This window comes from Zalophus californianus, chromosome 1 (assembly GCF_009762305.2).
Source record: "Zalophus californianus isolate mZalCal1 chromosome 1, mZalCal1.pri.v2, whole genome shotgun sequence".
Taxonomy (NCBI): Eukaryota; Metazoa; Chordata; class Mammalia; order Carnivora; family Otariidae; genus Zalophus; species Zalophus californianus.
The window spans coordinates 3243241-3259170 of NC_045595.1; the positions used below are offsets into that span (position 1 = coordinate 3243241).

Sequence of the window (15930 nt, forward strand, 5' to 3'; positions counted from 1 at the left end):
GCATCTTTGGACGGGGCTACCTCAGCCAGTCGGGTCCCCTGCAACCCATTTTAGTTGGCCCCCTGACAACTTGCAGTCAACGCCAAGTCACAGTTGGGCACCGAGATGGGGCAGCAGAGGACAGGCCCCAGTCTTGCCTTGTGTGGGGACAGAGCAGCTGGTGGCCCAGGTGGGAAGCAAAGGCGTGTGGAGGGGCTACTTGCTGGCTGAGGGGGGGCGGCTACAAGGCATTTTTGGTTTTGAAATCACATTTGGGGCTCAAAGCTTCAAGTCTGTCCACCACTGAGCTGGCGGTGGCCAGAGGACCAGCCACTACAGGCTCTGTGCACAGGGTGCACAGGAAAAGAGGGTCTGGAAGGGACTGGCCTGGGGGGAGAGGTGGGGACAGTCCAGATGAGCAGTCAAGGGCCTCTCCGTTGGGGCGTGCCCAGGGCCAGTGCCTCCCGTGCTCCAGGCTCAGCTTCCCTGTTACTCACTTCCTGTGGCTGCGGATACACACCACCGCGAACTTGGCTTAAAACCAAACTTGTTTTTACGGTTCTGGGAGTCAAAAGTCTGACGTGGGCCTCGTGAGTTAGAAACCAAGGTGTGGGCAGGGCCAGTTCCTTCCGGAAGCCCTGGAGGGGGGACAACCTGCCTGCCTTTTGCAGCTTCCAGAGGTGCCCGTGTGGACTTGGGGCCCCTCCTCCACCTTTGACCCCTGCAGCTTGGCATCTTCTGCCTCCTTCCACCCCCTTCCAGGCGTGACACCGGGCCCACCTGCCTACCCAGGACACTCCCCATCTGGGTATCACCAATCACAGGCACAGCCCCTTTAGTCCTATAAAGTAACCACCACAGGGACCGGGGCTGAGGATGGGCCATCTGTGGAGACCTTGTTCTGCCCCCCCCACCCCACCCCCAGGAAGACAGCTCTCTGGGAGGCCCGCCCTCAGCAGGTGCCCACCTGACCTCACCCCCCGGGAGCCACACACGGGCCTCCTGTGCCGGCAGCCCTGCAGCCACTGCCCCTGCCCTGCATGGCACAGCTTCAACTCACCAGGAGACTAGTCCGATGTTTATTTGGGTTCATAATTCAGTAATCACAGAACCGTGTCCTGACAGGCCCTGCATCTCCCTCTGCCGCTGTCCCCAGCAACCCCGTGGCTCAGCGTTAGGGCCAGCCGCGGCCATCCGGGCCACAGCACACAGGGACTGGGCCCGTGCCACAGGCCTACTCTCCTGCCCAGGGCCTCCGTGAACAGGCACGGCGGCTGTGTCCTGACAGCCCTCTCCAGGTGGCCGTCCCAGGCACATGTCGCAGCCGACCAGCCCCCTCCCTGTGCCCGCAGTGCTCTGTGGGCCAGGGCGGGCAGTTCCGGAGGAGCGGGGCACCCTGGGAGGGAGGAGACAGGGTGGGGGGGGGTAGTGGTGGAGGAAGCAGGAGAGCATGAGACAAACCCACGTGGGCTAAAGCCGACCCTGCTTTTATTTCACGAGAGCTTCTCAATGGCTGCCAGGAGCTCAGGTTTCAGAATAGATGGGTCCGGTTCGGCCCCGGCGGCCCTGATGTCCTCTAGCACTGCTGCGTCCCACGAGAAGGTCAGGAGGGCCGAGGGCACCTGCAGTGGGGCGAGAAGCCTCAGCCCCACTCCGGCCTTTATGTGATGGAGTCTTCACGCTCATTCCCTCGTGCTGGAGCCGGGCCCACACTCGCCCCGGGCAGCTCCCCACCAGGGACCGCACCCACCACAATCAGCCCATTCCCGCGGGCTGGCGAACAGCCCAGCCCGCGGCCGTCCCTCCAGTCTTCCCGAGGGAGGGTCTGAGCACCCCTCCCCAACCCCAGTTAAGTCCCTCATCTCCGATCCGTCTGCCTTGGTTCTGCTCTGCAGAGAACTCTAACACGCCTGCCACGTCCCCACTCTCTAGGTGGAAACCGGGGCAGAGGCACGGCACTTGGGGGCATGCCGCACGTACATGGGAAGGTGGGACTCGAACCCAGGGCCCCGGCCCCCACGCCGCCCACCGCTGAAAGTGGCCGCCCTCTCGGGGAGTTTGTGCAGGGCAGGGAAACCCAGAGATGCTCCCCCGCCACCCCCAACCCCATGCAGGGAGCCCATCACTCACCAGCCCGCACTCGTTGAAGGCCAGGCTCTCGTCCTCCGACAACCTCTGCCCGCCCGAGGCCAGCAGGTCGAAAGGCAGCCAGTCGCTCTGCAAGGCCTCCCGGACGAATGCGTACAGGGCAGCCACCCGCTCCCGGGCATAGAAGGTCCCTGGGTGGGGCAGGACAGTCAGTGGGGCTGTGGTCCACAGGAGCACCCCCCGGGAGCACCCTAGGGCCCACCCCCTCCTCCTGCCACAGCGCCGGCCCCGCGGGCACCCACCCTGGAGGAGGCAGCCGTCGGGGAGGCGGACGCGCAGCAGCGTGTAGGTGTACTTGCGCATCTCCCTCTGCTCCTCCCGCTCCCGCATGGCCTTGGTCCGCAGCACGCTCAGCCGCTCCACGGCCTCGGACCTGAGCCTCTGTTCCCGCTTGATCTCCTCTGCCGTGAGGTTGAAGAAGTCCCCGGGCAGGTCAAACTGGGAGGCCATGGGCGAGGGTCGGAAGACCCGGCGCTGGCGGGCCAGTGTGGCCCGCACGGGCTCGGCGACCAGCAGCTGCTCCTTGTGCCTCTGCAGGCTCTGGGGCTGGGCCAGGGCGGCCTCGCTCAGCACGTAGAACTCATCGGGGCCCTCTGGGGCACGCACAGAGGTCACTCTGCTGCCGCAGGGAGAGGCCCCCACCCTGCTCTCCTCTTCCCAGCACAGCCAAGACCCTGCTCTACCTCCCTTACCCTGATCGGGAACCGGAAGCAGCGCCTTCTGGAAACCGATGGCCTCAAAAAACTCGTGGGTCCCTTCCAGGCAGTTAATGCGCTCCTGCAGGAGTGGAGCCAGAGGTCACACAAGGCCTTGGGGCCTCTGTGAGGCCACCAGCCTCGCCGACCACCCTGCCAGGCTCCGAGTTCCCTGGTGTTGGAGCAACTGCTAACGGGGTGAACCCGCTGAAGCCGTCCCCAGAGCGGAGCACGCTCGCCCCCACACAGGCTGCAGGGCCTCCACCAGCGGCCCGCGGAGGTCACCAAGCGGGTGAAGAAGGAGGCTGAAGAGCCAAAGGACAACAGGAGGGTCCAGAGGTGGGGGAGACCAGCTGCGTGTGATGCTGGGGGCAGGAAGGGGGCAGGCGGCGTCCACGGCCACCAGGGGACAGCAGGCGCCCTGCCAGTAGCACAGCTAACACGGGCCATGGTGGCGGGACCCTGAGGTTTCTCCACAGAAACCCCAAGTCTGCGCTTATGGGAGAAACCTCACCAGTGACGACGGCTTCCCAAAGCATTCAAATTAAAGTCAAAACCCGCTGGAGGTGGTGGGGAGAGCAGACAAAATACACGGTATGCACGACCTGTGTTCAGAAAGCCCCGGTTCCCTGTCCGCCTCCGGCCGCCCACCCCACCCCACCCCACCATCCCTGGAGGAGCCCTCCAGCTGCCCGATTCTGGCCCCCCCGGGCCGCGGTGAGCTGCCTCCCCGCCGCACGGGGTGCCGTGCGTGCATGTGCGTGCGTGCGCAGGGCCCGGCCACACTGGCCGCCCGGGGCAGCCTCACCTGGAACACTCTGTTCTGCAGCTTGATCTTCCTGTACTTCTCCTCCTCGGGGTGCAGGCAGATGTTGTCCAGGTACCTGGGGTGGAACGGCAAGGAGCAGCTGAAGAGTCCTACCTGGCCTCATGGTGACAGGGACCCCAGAGGGGCGCCATCGCACCTTGGCCGCCCCACGAAGCCCACCCCCTGGTGCTGACAGCCCCCACTGCTGCCCCTGACACAGCCCACCGGGGGACCAACCCCGGGCCTCCTCCTTGGTCCTGCCTCCCCTGAGGGCACCAACACACACAGCAGTGGGGTGCAGCAGACAGAGCCAGAATAAGGGACCACTAAAGCCTCTGGGTCCCCAGCAGCTCGTGAGCTGCACGGACTTCCTGGCATCCTTCCTCCCCCAGGCCTGTTCGAACAGAGGAGGGGAGTGGGGTGGTACCCTGCCTCCTTCACGCATTCCTTTGATGATCCCGAAGGAAAGCCAGGCTTGGGACTCCCTGATTTGGTAAACCCCTTCATTTTACAGACAGGTAAACTGAGGCCCAGAGAAGCCAAGCCCCTTTTCTGAGGGCTCGGGGAGGGGGGGCACAGGGTGGGGCCTGGCTGCACTCCCAGCGCTGTGTTCCTTCCAGACTCTCCCAGCAGGTTGCGGTGGGGGTTGGGGGGGGGGCGACACCCTGGTGGGAGGGCAGCTGTCTGCTCACTTGGCAATGGTGTCCACACCCAGCTTCACCCTGTCCCGGTCTCTGTTGAACGTGTGGATCTTCATGATGGAGGCAGCCACAGGGTCGGTGGAGAAGTGCTGGGAGGAGGGAGGGAAATGTATCAGCCACCCCCCCTTCCTCCCCCCAGCAGCCCGGTCTCACTGCTCAGGTGACATCGGTGACAACGGCCCCCTGGCAGGCCAGGAGCGTTTCCCTGAAACACACGCAACCGTGCGTTCTCAGCAAAGGAAGAGAAGGAGAGAGCCCTTCAGTGGCTTGGGTCTCATCCTGCCCCCACCTCTAGGGAGGAGGGGCCATCACACGCCAGATGATGCCCAGTTTCCCAGTTTAGTTGCCGGGGGCGGGGGGGACACAGAGGGCAACACAGAGAAAGCAGTCTGCAGAGGGGAGGCGCACACACAGCCGGAGGGGCATGTTCTCAAGACGCGGCCAGGCCAGGCCTGAGCGTCCTCCCAGCCTCCTCAGGAACCACCACAGCCCCCCGGGGGGAGAGCTGCTGCCCCAAAGGCTGCTCTCAGGTGTTTCCAGGAGACCTGTGGCCACGTTTAAATCAGGACCAGGGCCCGAGAGCAGACAAGGGACAAAGGAGCAGAACGTCCAGAAAGGACCCAAATCCGTACAGAAATGTGCTTTGTTATAAAGGCAGATGTCACAACCATGACCAAGAAGCAGGTGTTTTCAATAAAAGGGGGTGTCGGGGGGGAGAAGAAGCGAGGTAGCTATCAGGGAAAAACCAGCACTGGCTTCATGCCTCATGCGCTACAGGGTGATAGCTTCCAGTTGGATTGACGTGGTTTTTATGGTTTTTCTGGATCAAAGTTTTAAACATTAAATTACAAAACGCAAAACAGAAAGGCACTAGAAAAACCATGGAAAAATCATTTTAATTCCAAAGCGAGGAAGGCCTTTCTCAGTGTGCCACAAAACCCAGAAGCCATAGGACCAACACGTTGAATCATAAAGATCAAAAACCTCTATGCAGCAAGGCGACCCTGAGCACAAACCAAAAATGAAAAACTAGGGGAAAATATTCACAATTCACATTATAGGCAAAAGACCGATTTCCCTAATATGCAAAGAGTGCCTACAGATCAACTTCAGAAAAAGTCCAGGGGCACCTGGGGGGCTCCGTCGGTTACGCGTCCAATTCTTGGTCGCAGTTCAGGTCTCGACGTCAGGGATCGCCTGCACTGGGCTCTACGCTGGGCATGGAGCCTACCTTTTTTTTTTTTTTAAGATTTATTTAATTAAGAGAGAGAAAGAGAGAGAGGGCGCACACAGAGGGAGAGGGAGATGGAGCAGCAGACTCTCCGCGGAGCAGGGAGCCCGATGTGGGGCTGGATCTCAGGACCCCAGGATCATGACGTGAGCCGAAGGCACACCCTTAACGACCGAGCCACCCAGGCGCCCCAGGCATGCAGCCTACCTAAAACATCCATCCATCCATCCATCCGTGCATCCATATGTACATAAAAAGCCCCACTACCCGACAGAAAAATGAGCAAAGGATGCATTCTCATAGGAAAACGTGGCCAATCTGAACCCAAATGAAGGAAATGCACGCTAAAACTATCTCGAGGTATTTCCACCTATCAATTCGGGTGAAGACAAAGAGTCTGCACACCCCAGGGATGGTGTGAGCACCATGATGCGGTGGAGCGTGAACCCCTGGAGGTGCAGCAGCCGTCGCTGCCCACGCCGCACACACGCATCCACCCAGCGCTCCCGCCCGCCCCGGGACTGAGCCCAGCGCTCAGAGAAACGTGCGGCCCAGGCTCTGCGTCCCGTCCGCGTTCCCGCCAGTAAAAGACGCACTCCCAGCATGCTCCTCAGCAAGGAGCTGGCTAAACGGCTACGGGACTTATGGTGAAGTCGTTAACGACGCAGAACTTCCTCTCAGATGGTTCAGAAAAAACTAGAAAGGGGTGAGAGAGCAAATGGGGAAAAACGTTAACACCTGGGAACTCGGGGTAAGGGCAACAGATGCCCTTGTCCTCACCCCTCGGTCTTGCGAATATGTTCAGTTAACACAGGAGGAGGGCAGTAAGGAGGCAGGTGGAGTTAAGGCTGCTCATCAGCAGGCCTTAAAATAGGGAGATTAGCCTGGATTATCCTGGTGGGTGAAGCGTAATGTCGAGGTCCCTTCAAGGGGAAGAGAGAAGAGAAGCGGCCTGAGAAAGGCCGGGGCCTGGTGCGCAGGCTGTGAGGAGGGATGGAGACACCAGGGACAGCCTGGAAGCTGGACAAGGCCAGGCCGCATTCTTCCCTGGAGTGTCCAGAAGGAACTCAGGCCCGCTGCCACCTTGATTTAAGCCCAGTCGGACCCGCAGCATGCTCCTAGCTTCCAGAACCGGGAAGGAATGGTGGGGGCTGGGGGGTGGGCAATAACCCTGGTGGGAGGGCAGCCGCCGTCTGAAGTAGTTTGAAGACACGAGCTTCGTCAGAGTTTGTTACACCGGGGACAGGAAACTCGGAACCTGGGCTCGGGGGTTTGACAGCTGTACCTATTTGGAACCTCTCTCTGGAAAGGGTCCGAAACCACGTAGAGTGGTCACCTCCAGGAAGGGTGGCTTTTCTCCACCCACACTGGTGCATTTGAATTTCGTACCCCACAAACACACTGCCTCTTCAAAAAGACGACAGCAGACACCGTCCACACAGGCAGAGGTGTCACCGAGGACCCGTGCCACCCAGCTCTCTGGAGCAGCTCTGGCACCAGGACCCAGAGGGCGGGGGGGCGGGAAACGGGGCTGCCACTCACCGAAAGAATGGCCTCTTTGATGTGGGCATCCCGCTGGTCCTTCCTGAGCGTGGCCCCGGTGAGCGGGCACGTGAAGCACACACTGGGCACCGCCAGATGGGCTGAGCCTTCCTCTTTGGCCTCGGGCACCTGGGGGGGGGGGTGCAGGCGGCTGAGCGCCCCTGGTCCCGACGCCACCCCCTCTGCTTGTTAGCGCTGCGACACCCTGGCCCTGCTCCGGAGCCCCTCCCAGGCCGCCTTCTGCTCTGTAAAATGGCTCTGCAGGGCCAGCTCACAACTAAACGACGAGAACAGAAAGTGTGTGGCGGCTTTGGACGCGGGGCGAATGCTCAGTGGTGCCTGCTGTTCGTGGTCCCCTGATCTCGTGAGGAGGCGGCCACGGTGGGCGAGTCAGGAGTCAGTGTGCCCTAGTTGAGTCCAGGCCGCTCTCTGGACCTCCGTCCTGAGGCACTGTCTAGAGCCTCTTCCGTTCTAAAACGCAGTGAGACCTCGAGGGTCAGGCTGCTCAGAACACCCTTTCTGCCAAGCTCTCCTTTAAAGCCCACCTCCCCCAGCAAGGCCCCCCTGATGACACCAGTCTCCGGACAGCCCCCCCACCTCCCGAGAAAACAGCTGAGGGCAGGAGTTGAGCGTGAAGGTCGCAGTCAACCCCACCTTCAAACCACAGCCTGCCTCCACTGTTCCAGGTGGGGTTCCCCTAAACTGCCTTTGTGCACAAGGCCAGACGTGACCTCTATCCACCCTGACATCTCCTCTGTGTCCCCCACCCCAGCATCATGTGCTTCCAGCCCAGCGCTGGGCACCCGGCTGGCAATGAGAAAATGGCCAATTAGACCAGTGCGGGCGAGAATCAGCTCCCTGCTCCAGGATCCCCCTCGGGTGCCCCACTGCCCCGCAGATGCCGTTACCGTGTTGGTCCCCGGGGCCTCTGTGCTCCCGCTGACAGTCGCTTCAGCTCGAAGTTCCTTTCTCACTGGAGACAGGACAGAGATGAGCAGGTGTGGGCCCTGCTCTGTCCCCAGGCACACACCCCTGAGACCAGAGTGGGCCAAGTTCGAGTCCTTCCCCCACTCAGGCCCCCCTGACTGAGCCACCTCCCCCTGCCCCTAGGCTTGCCCTGATGGCCTGGTGACCCCTGTCTCGGCTCCCTTCTCCCCTCCTCAGCCTTCCAGACCCCAGCACCCTTGCACCTTTCCACCCTGCACTCCCCTCCACCCCAACGACTTGAAACTTTAAAGTCCCCAAAGTTGCTGGTCACGTAACTATTTCTCTCCAGGGCCAAGCACAGGTCTCGCTCACCCTGGTTCCGGATGGACTCCTGCGACGTGGGGCCCCGGGACCTTGGCTGCTTTTGTTCAAGCCGGGCCAGGGCTGCCGCGGCCGCCATCTGGGCCTCATCAGTGGGTCCCTGGCGGGGTTGCCGCAGTGCTGGCTGGTTGGGTTTTTCTTTGGGGGCCCTCTCCCTGGAGAGAGGCAGAGGAAAAGTGAGGTGACACGGGGTCAGACAGAAAAGCCTCTGTCCCTCTCCCACTTCTGCTCCATCAGACAGACCCGACCCTCTTTCCCAGCGGCCACCTGCAGCCACTAGATGGTTCTATCACAGAAGAGCCCCTGGGGGCAGATGGCAGCTCTGCTCCCAGCTCTGCCCCTGGGGGCAAGTCCTGCACGGGCCTGGGCCTCAGGGTCATGGCGGCTAAACAAGGGTAATGGCAGCCCCACCCACACGGGCCACCACAGCGCAGCAGTGAGAAGGCACCCCATTGCCTTCAGGAGCCGAGGAGACTCACAGGCGTCACTCCTCAACTCCATCCCTCCCCTGAGCAAGATCAACCCTGCCAATTTACGGTAGCCAGGCCCCGAAGCTTCATTTAGGGAGCACCTACAGTTTGCCCGGCAGTATGCCAGGTCACACGGCAGGTGCTGCGTTTGCGCTCGCCTCCACCTGGGGAAGACAAGCACGGGATGCGTGCTCCCGGATCTACATGGCACAGAAGTGACCTGGCCTTCCCCTGCGGAGAAGTCCCTCCTCACACGCTGCTCTGATTCACTTGCCTTGCCTCCTTCCCTCAAGACCCTCTCCCGACCCCAGGACTTTCTGAGCAGCCAAGGCTCTGGGTCCGCGGTCTCACTCCTCCTGCCCCGCTCAGGTACGCAGGCTTTCCATGGCCCGAGGCCTCTGGGGCCTGCTTCCTGCCCATCTCGGCCCCTCTGCCCACAGCTGACAACCTCACGTTGAAGAAAAGATGGATCACGTAGCCCCACCCTAGCCCCATGTGACATTTAGTTCTATAAAAACACCTGTTTTCAAGACACCTTACTTGCTCTACTGAAGGCTCCACTGGGCAGCCACAGGGATCCTTCTAAAACCTAAGCCAAAGCTTGTCACTCCTGCACCAAGCCCTTCCACCACACGCACAACACAGTCCTAAAACCTCCCCGGCCTGTAGGCCCTTCACACCTCTCGATCTACACCGCTTTCCTGCTGTTGCTTCCACAGGCCCAACTGGCTCCTACCACAGGGCCTTTGCACTTTCTGCACTTTCTGCCCAGAAAGTTCTGATGTTCTGTCTGCATGTGGGATGAGGAAAGGAGGTCTGGGAGTGGTTGGGGCTGCTTCAGAGTGAGAGAGTGAGAGTAAGTGTGTGTGTGTGTGTGTGTGTGTGTGTGTGTGTGTGTGTGTGTGTGTGTGAAGATTGAATTTCATGGCTGAACTTCACCTCCTCTGGCTCTCGGCTCAAATGTCTCCTTCCCACTGAGGGGTTCCGGGATGCCCTAACAGTCCCCCAAATCACTTGTTATCTCCTGATCCGGCGTATTTTTCTTCACGGCCCTGAGTACCTGACCTCTCACAACACGTGTGCTGGTTTATCTGTCCGTATCTCCCCACTGGACGCGGAGCCCCGAGACAGCAGAGACCTTCCCTTATGCGTGACACCCACGACAGCACTTGTCACACACCCTGAACCCCCAGTCTTGCCCCAAGCATGTCACAGAAGCCTGGATCTCCAGGCGACTTTCCTCTTTTCTCCTCCCAGGCCTCTTGTCTGACACAGCCGTCACCCACACGGCCCCTGCCTCCTTCCTGTCACGCTCAGTCCCGGCTGCACCAGCCCCCACCTCTGCCCACTACTTGTCGAACAAACGAATGGACCCCCTTGTCTGGTCCACCCCTTCGCCCTGGCCCTCTCTTAAGCTACCCTCCTCTCTCAGGCTCCCAGGACCTGATTCGGTCTCTACTGGGCTTCCCTCCCTGACTCAGGAACTTGGCCCTAGTGGGCCTCCTTCGCCCCACTCCTAGGAACCCCCAATCCCCATGACGGAGGCCCTGACGTCACGTACCCACTCTCCCTCACCCACCCCCCGCTGCCTCATGATTCCCTCCCTGCCGCCTCCCTGCCTACCGTCACTGCCCACCTCTTCACAAACCCTTCCGTTATTCCCTCCAGACGCCACCCAGGACTGACATCTTTCTTCAGCCACTCCCCTTCCTAGAGCCCACCCAGTCCCCAAAGCCCCTGCCCCCTCTACACTTCCTTTGCTCGTCCCAGCCCACCAGAGCCCTCCGTCCCCCGTCCTCCCATGCTCCAGCTCTTCACACTCCTCCCCGCCGAGTCTCCAGACTTGCTCCTGGCCCTTCTCTTCTCCGAGGCCTCCCCAGACGATCCACAGTGGCCTGGATGTGCACTCCACTGGCCTTCCCTCTTCTACCCTCTCCTCCCGGGTCGCCCTCAGGACCTCCCTTCTGATTCAACCTTCGCCCACAAGGTACCCATCTCCTCCCTGTCACGGATGCCTCCAGCCCCCCACCTCCATCACCACCCTGCCTCCATTTCCCTCCCAGACCTTCCTAAGCCGCTCCGACCCCCGCGCCCCCAATTCACCGAGACCTGTTCTGACCCCGCTTCAGTCTCCCTGGCCCTAACCTCACTTACCCCGTCCTCCCTCACGCTCCAGAACCAGGGCCCAGACCCCCATCGCCATGGACGCTAAGCTTCAGCACTCTTTACGACCCCAGCTGTACTTGCTTCTCCCGGCTTTGTGTGCAATCTGTGAACACCTAGATTCCTCCAAACCTAGGCGACGCCCCTTCGGGGCCCCTTTCCAGTCCACATGTCCCCCTACGGTTTCTCCACTGACCCCCATCTCTCTGCACCCCGCCCCCTAGCTCCCGCCTCCAGCCCCGCCCCCCGGGCCTCGCCTCCCACCCCGCCCCGCCCCCGGAGGCTACCCCTCCCCCTTCTCCCACCCTCGCCCCCCCGTACCCCGCCCCCAGAGATCTCTCCCCACCCCCAGACGCTCAGACGCCCCTCCCCGCCCCTGGCCCTCTCTGGTCTCCCTGTCCCGTCCTTGCTCTCGGATCTCAAGCCTCAGCGCCGGTCACATACCCCACGGACTCCGTGAGCTTCTGACCAGGTCCCGCGCTCTTGAACTTGATGTCAGCTTTGATCTCCTGGAAGAATTTCTTCATGGTGGCGGCGGGCCCGGCGGCTGGGGGCCGCGGGGGGCGGGGGGCGCAGGGCCCAGTCGGGGTGGGGCCTGCAGGAGCCAACAACCGGAAAGAAAATACCTCGTTCCCGGAAGTCCCGCCTTCAGGATGCCCCCCCCCCCCCACGTGACAATCGGCCGGGGGTGCCTCTCTGGCTCTCTGCGCCTCGCTGGCCGGCGGCGGCCGCTCTGCACCCTCGGGCCGCGTCTCGGTGCTTTTTCCGGACTCCGTTGCCAGGGGCGACGAGCGCGCTTCCCGCTGGAGGCTGCGCCGCGTTCCCCCAAGCGATGAACGAACGGATAGGGCGAGACCGGCCCACCGAACTTGGTCCTGACCTGTTCCCTGCGGGAGAGCCTTCCCTGACTTCCGCGCGCAGTTCAGTGTGGGGGCGTTCAAGGCCGTAGCGACCGTCCCCGTGCCCGGCGCCAGTGGTTCTCTCGGACACACGTGCTGGGGCACGTGGGAGAGGGCGCACGAGCGAGGACCTGGGGACCCACGGTGGCGCATCCCCACGGGGCTTGGGCCAAGGAGCACTAACGTCATCCTGAGGGCCTTCACAGGACTTAGGGAAGAAGCCGGTGCAGCCCAAACTAACCTTGCAGAGCTTTGGTTTCCTGGGAAGTGGGGATAAGACTGGCACCCACCTCGTAGGACCCCATTGTAAAGGTCACGATGCCGTCAGAAAGCTTTCAATAAATGTCAGACGTTATAATGACTTGCTCTTTTCATATCTGAGAGTCGGCTGTGTACCAGCAGGGAAGAAAACACAAATCCCCTGACCTCGCAGACCTCATGGTGTTTTCGATGGGGTTGGGAAGAAAGACAACGCGATAAGTAAAGACTGTGGCACAGCAGATGGTGTTAAGGGCTCGAGAGAAACGGTGGACGTTGGGACCAAGGGAGGGCGGGTGGGGACAGATTGCAGCATCACTTAAGGGGGGCAGGCGCAGGAGAGGGGGGTGCATTTGTGAGACCACGGGGGAAATGCCGATGTGTGTGGGCATCACATAATATAAAGGAACTACAGTTACTTTTTTAGGCGTGAGAAAAGGCACGGTGGTAGCTTCGGTTCATCCGAGGTTTTTTGTTTTCTCTTTTGACCTCTTTCATCCATTTCTCCCAGCCCCCTGCCTCAGGCAACCCACCATGGGCTCTCCTTATCTATAAGCTTGGTGGGGTTCTTCTTGTTTCTTCTTACTTTCTTTGTTTAGATTCCACATATAAGAGAGATCCTACACTGTTTGCTTTTCTCTGCCTGACTTGTTTCACTTAATGCCCTTGAGGTCGGTCCACGTTGTCACAAGTGGCAAGATTTCATTCTTTTTTTTGGCAGAGTCATATTTCATTGTATATCCATACCACCTCTTCTTTATCCATTCGTCCTTCGGTGGGCACGTGGGTTGTTTCCATAGATGGCCATTGTGATTCGTGCTGCAATGAACATGGGGGTTGCACATATCTTTTCCAATTAGTGTTTCTGTTTTCTTTCTTCAGCTACTCAGAGGTGTAATTGTTGGGTCGCAATACTTCTATTTTTTTTTAATTTTTAGAAGATTTTATTTATTTATTTATTTATTTATTTATTTATTTATTTGACCGAGGATGAGAGAGGGATGAGCAGACTCTGTGCCAAGCTTGGAGCCAACTCAGGGCTCCATCCCACAATCCTGAGATCATGCCCTGAGCCGAAACCAAGAGTCAGACACACAACCAACTAAACCACCCAGGCGCCCCTGGTACTTCTATTTTTAATATTTTGAGGGACCTTTACACTGTTTTCCACAGTGGCTATACCAATTTACATTCCCACCAACAGTGCATAAGCGTTCCTATTTCTCCACATCCTCACAACACTTGTTTGTCTCTTTAATAATAGCCATTTTAACAGGTATCAGGTGATATTTTGTGGTTTCGATTTGCATTTTCCTAATAATTAGTTGATCACCTTTTCATGTACCTGTTGGCCATCTATGTTTTCTTTGGGAAAATGTCTTCAGATGGAGGAGGGAGCCCTGAGCCAAGGAATGGAGGCAGCTTCTAGAAGCTGGAAAAGGCAAGGAAACGGTTTCTCCCCTAGGGCCTCCAGAAGGAGCACAATTTGGCCAACACATGGATTTTAGCTCAATGAGACTCATTTTGGACTTCTGACCTCCAAAATGGTAAAAATAAATTTGCATTATTTGAAGCCACTAAGTTTGTGGTAATTTGTTTCCTAAACAATAGGTAAGGAAAGCAACCCCTAGGCTGTACGACCCTAAGGATGAGTACTGATATTTCTCACCAATTGATAGGGGAGATTGTAAAGTTCGAAACACACTTGTCCATACCCCCACAGCTTGCAGAGAGAAGATTCAACCCCAGGGCCAGCAGATCTAATGACACTTCAGTGAGGTGCTTCTCAAGTCATAATGCACACTGGAGTCCCACGGAGAGCTTGTTTAAATGTACATTCTGAGGCAAAGGTCTTGAGTGGGCTATGAATCTGCATCCCCATCCTCCCACCTCCCAGCCCCGGGTGAGAATGCAGGAGTCTGGGCTAGGAGGACTGGAACTTCCCCTGGCACAGAGCAGGCCAGAACAGATGAATATGTTACTCTTACAGCTCAGGTGGGGAGAAGCTCTTGGGTAAGTAGAATCCAACACTCGGCGGGGGAGGGGGGGGGTGCTACCCCACTGCCTCAGTTTCCCCATCTGGAAAGCAGGGATGACAAATAACTAACATGGGAATGAAATTAACTATGTTCATAACATACTACATAACGCGGGGCGCCTGGGTGGCTCAGTCGTTGGGCGTCTGCCTTCGGCTCATGTCACGATGCCAGGGTCCTCCAGATGGAGACCTGAGTTGGGCTCCCTGTTCGGTGGGGGGCCTGCTTCTCCCTCTCCCACTCCCCCTGCTTGTGTTCCCTCTCTCTCTGTCTCTCTCTCTGTCAAATAAATAAAATCTTAAACTAACAAACAAACATACTACATAATGCAGCCTGGGGGTACCTGCCTGGCTCAGTTGGTGGAGTGTGCAACTCTCAGTCTCGGGGTCGTGAGCTCAAGCCCCACATTGCAGGCAGAGGTTACTTAAAAAAAAAATAATAATAATAGGGGTGCCTGGGTGGCTCGGTCACTCAAGCGTCTGCCTTTGGCTCAGATCATGATCTCAGGATCCTGGGATGGAGCCCCACGTCTGCTTCTCCATCTCCCTCTGCCCCTCACCTGCTTGTGCTCTCTCGCTCTCAAATAAATAAATAAATCTTATAAAAAGAAAAAAACATTTAAGGAAATGATTCAAAACGTTAGAAAAATGGGCACCTGGGTGGCTCAGTCCGTTAAGCTTCTGCCTTCGGCTCAGGTCATGATCCCAGGGTCCTGCCTGAGATTGAGCCCCGAGTGGGGCTCCCTACGTCGGGCTCCCTGCTCGGCAGGAGAGTCGGCTTCTCCCTTTTCCTCTGCCCCACCCCTGCTAGTGTTTTCTCTCTTGCTCACTCTCTCTCTCCAATGAATACATAAAATTTTTGAAAAAAGTTATAATAATAATAATGTGGCCTGGAGGGCGCCTGGGTGGCTCAGTTGGTTAAGCAACTGCCTTCGGCTCAGGTCATGATCCAGGAGTCCCGGGATCGAGCCCCACATCGGGCTCCCTGCTCAGCGGGGAGTCTGCTTCGCCCTCTGACCTTCCCCCCTCTCATGCTCTCTCTCTCTCATTCTCTCTCTCAAATAAATAAATAAAATCTTTAAAAAAAATAATGTGGCCTGGAACATACTGGCTGCTCAATAAATGTTACTGATTTTTTGAAGAATTTATTTTATTTTATTTATTTATTTTAGATTATTTATTTATTTATTTGACACAGAGAGAGACAGTGAGAGAGGGAACACAAGCAGGGGGAGTGGGAGAGGGAGAAGCAGGCTTCCCGTTGAGCAGGGAGCCCAACGTGGGGCTCAATCCCAGGACCCTGGGATCATGACCTGAGCCAAAGGCAGACGCTTAACGACTGAGGCACCCAGGCACCCCTTATTTTTATTTTATTAAAGATTTTATTTTTAAGTGATCTCTACACCCAACGTGTGGCTTGAACTCATGACCCTGAGATCAAGAATCACAGGCTCTACTCACTGAGCTAGGCTGGTGCCCCTAAATGTTACTTATCATTGTACTTGGCTAAGTGGGTAGTAAATATTCCCTCATGATAGTCCCCCAGTAAGCTGGGGACCAAGCCTGTAGCACACAGTAGGTGCTCAGACCACCTGCTGGTTAGAGGGGGCTGTGTCTTGCCGATCTGGGAGGGCAGTGGTGGTGCCAGCTTGCCTGTTCTGGCCGGGTGCCAGGCCCCATTTCTTAGGGAACA

At 58.3% G+C, this 15930-nt stretch overlaps 1 protein-coding gene across 2 annotated transcripts; it reads right to left on the reverse strand.

Annotated features, from left to right (window-relative positions):
• Nucleotides 1-1445: 1445 nt before the first annotated feature.
• On the reverse strand, nucleotides 1446-11690 carry UBXN6 (UBX domain protein 6). 2 transcript variants are annotated; one of them, XM_027584380.1, is made up of 10 exons: nucleotides 11490-11640; nucleotides 8404-8567; nucleotides 8013-8077; nucleotides 7105-7233; nucleotides 4323-4420; nucleotides 3631-3706; nucleotides 2820-2904; nucleotides 2370-2720; nucleotides 2110-2258; nucleotides 1446-1601 (listed from the first exon to the last, which is right to left on the reverse strand). In XM_027584380.1, the coding sequence occupies exons 1-10, from the start codon at nucleotides 11570-11572 to the stop codon at nucleotides 1473-1475; spliced, it is 1329 nt and encodes a 442-aa protein (XP_027440181.1). In that variant the 5' UTR covers nucleotides 11573-11640; the 3' UTR covers nucleotides 1446-1472. The 2 variants fall into 2 exon arrangements, with proteins under 2 accessions (XP_027440181.1, XP_027440182.1); XM_027584381.2 differs by having other exon boundaries at nucleotides 2370-2904; nucleotides 11490-11690.
• Between the last annotated feature and the right edge of the window lie 4240 nt (nucleotides 11691-15930).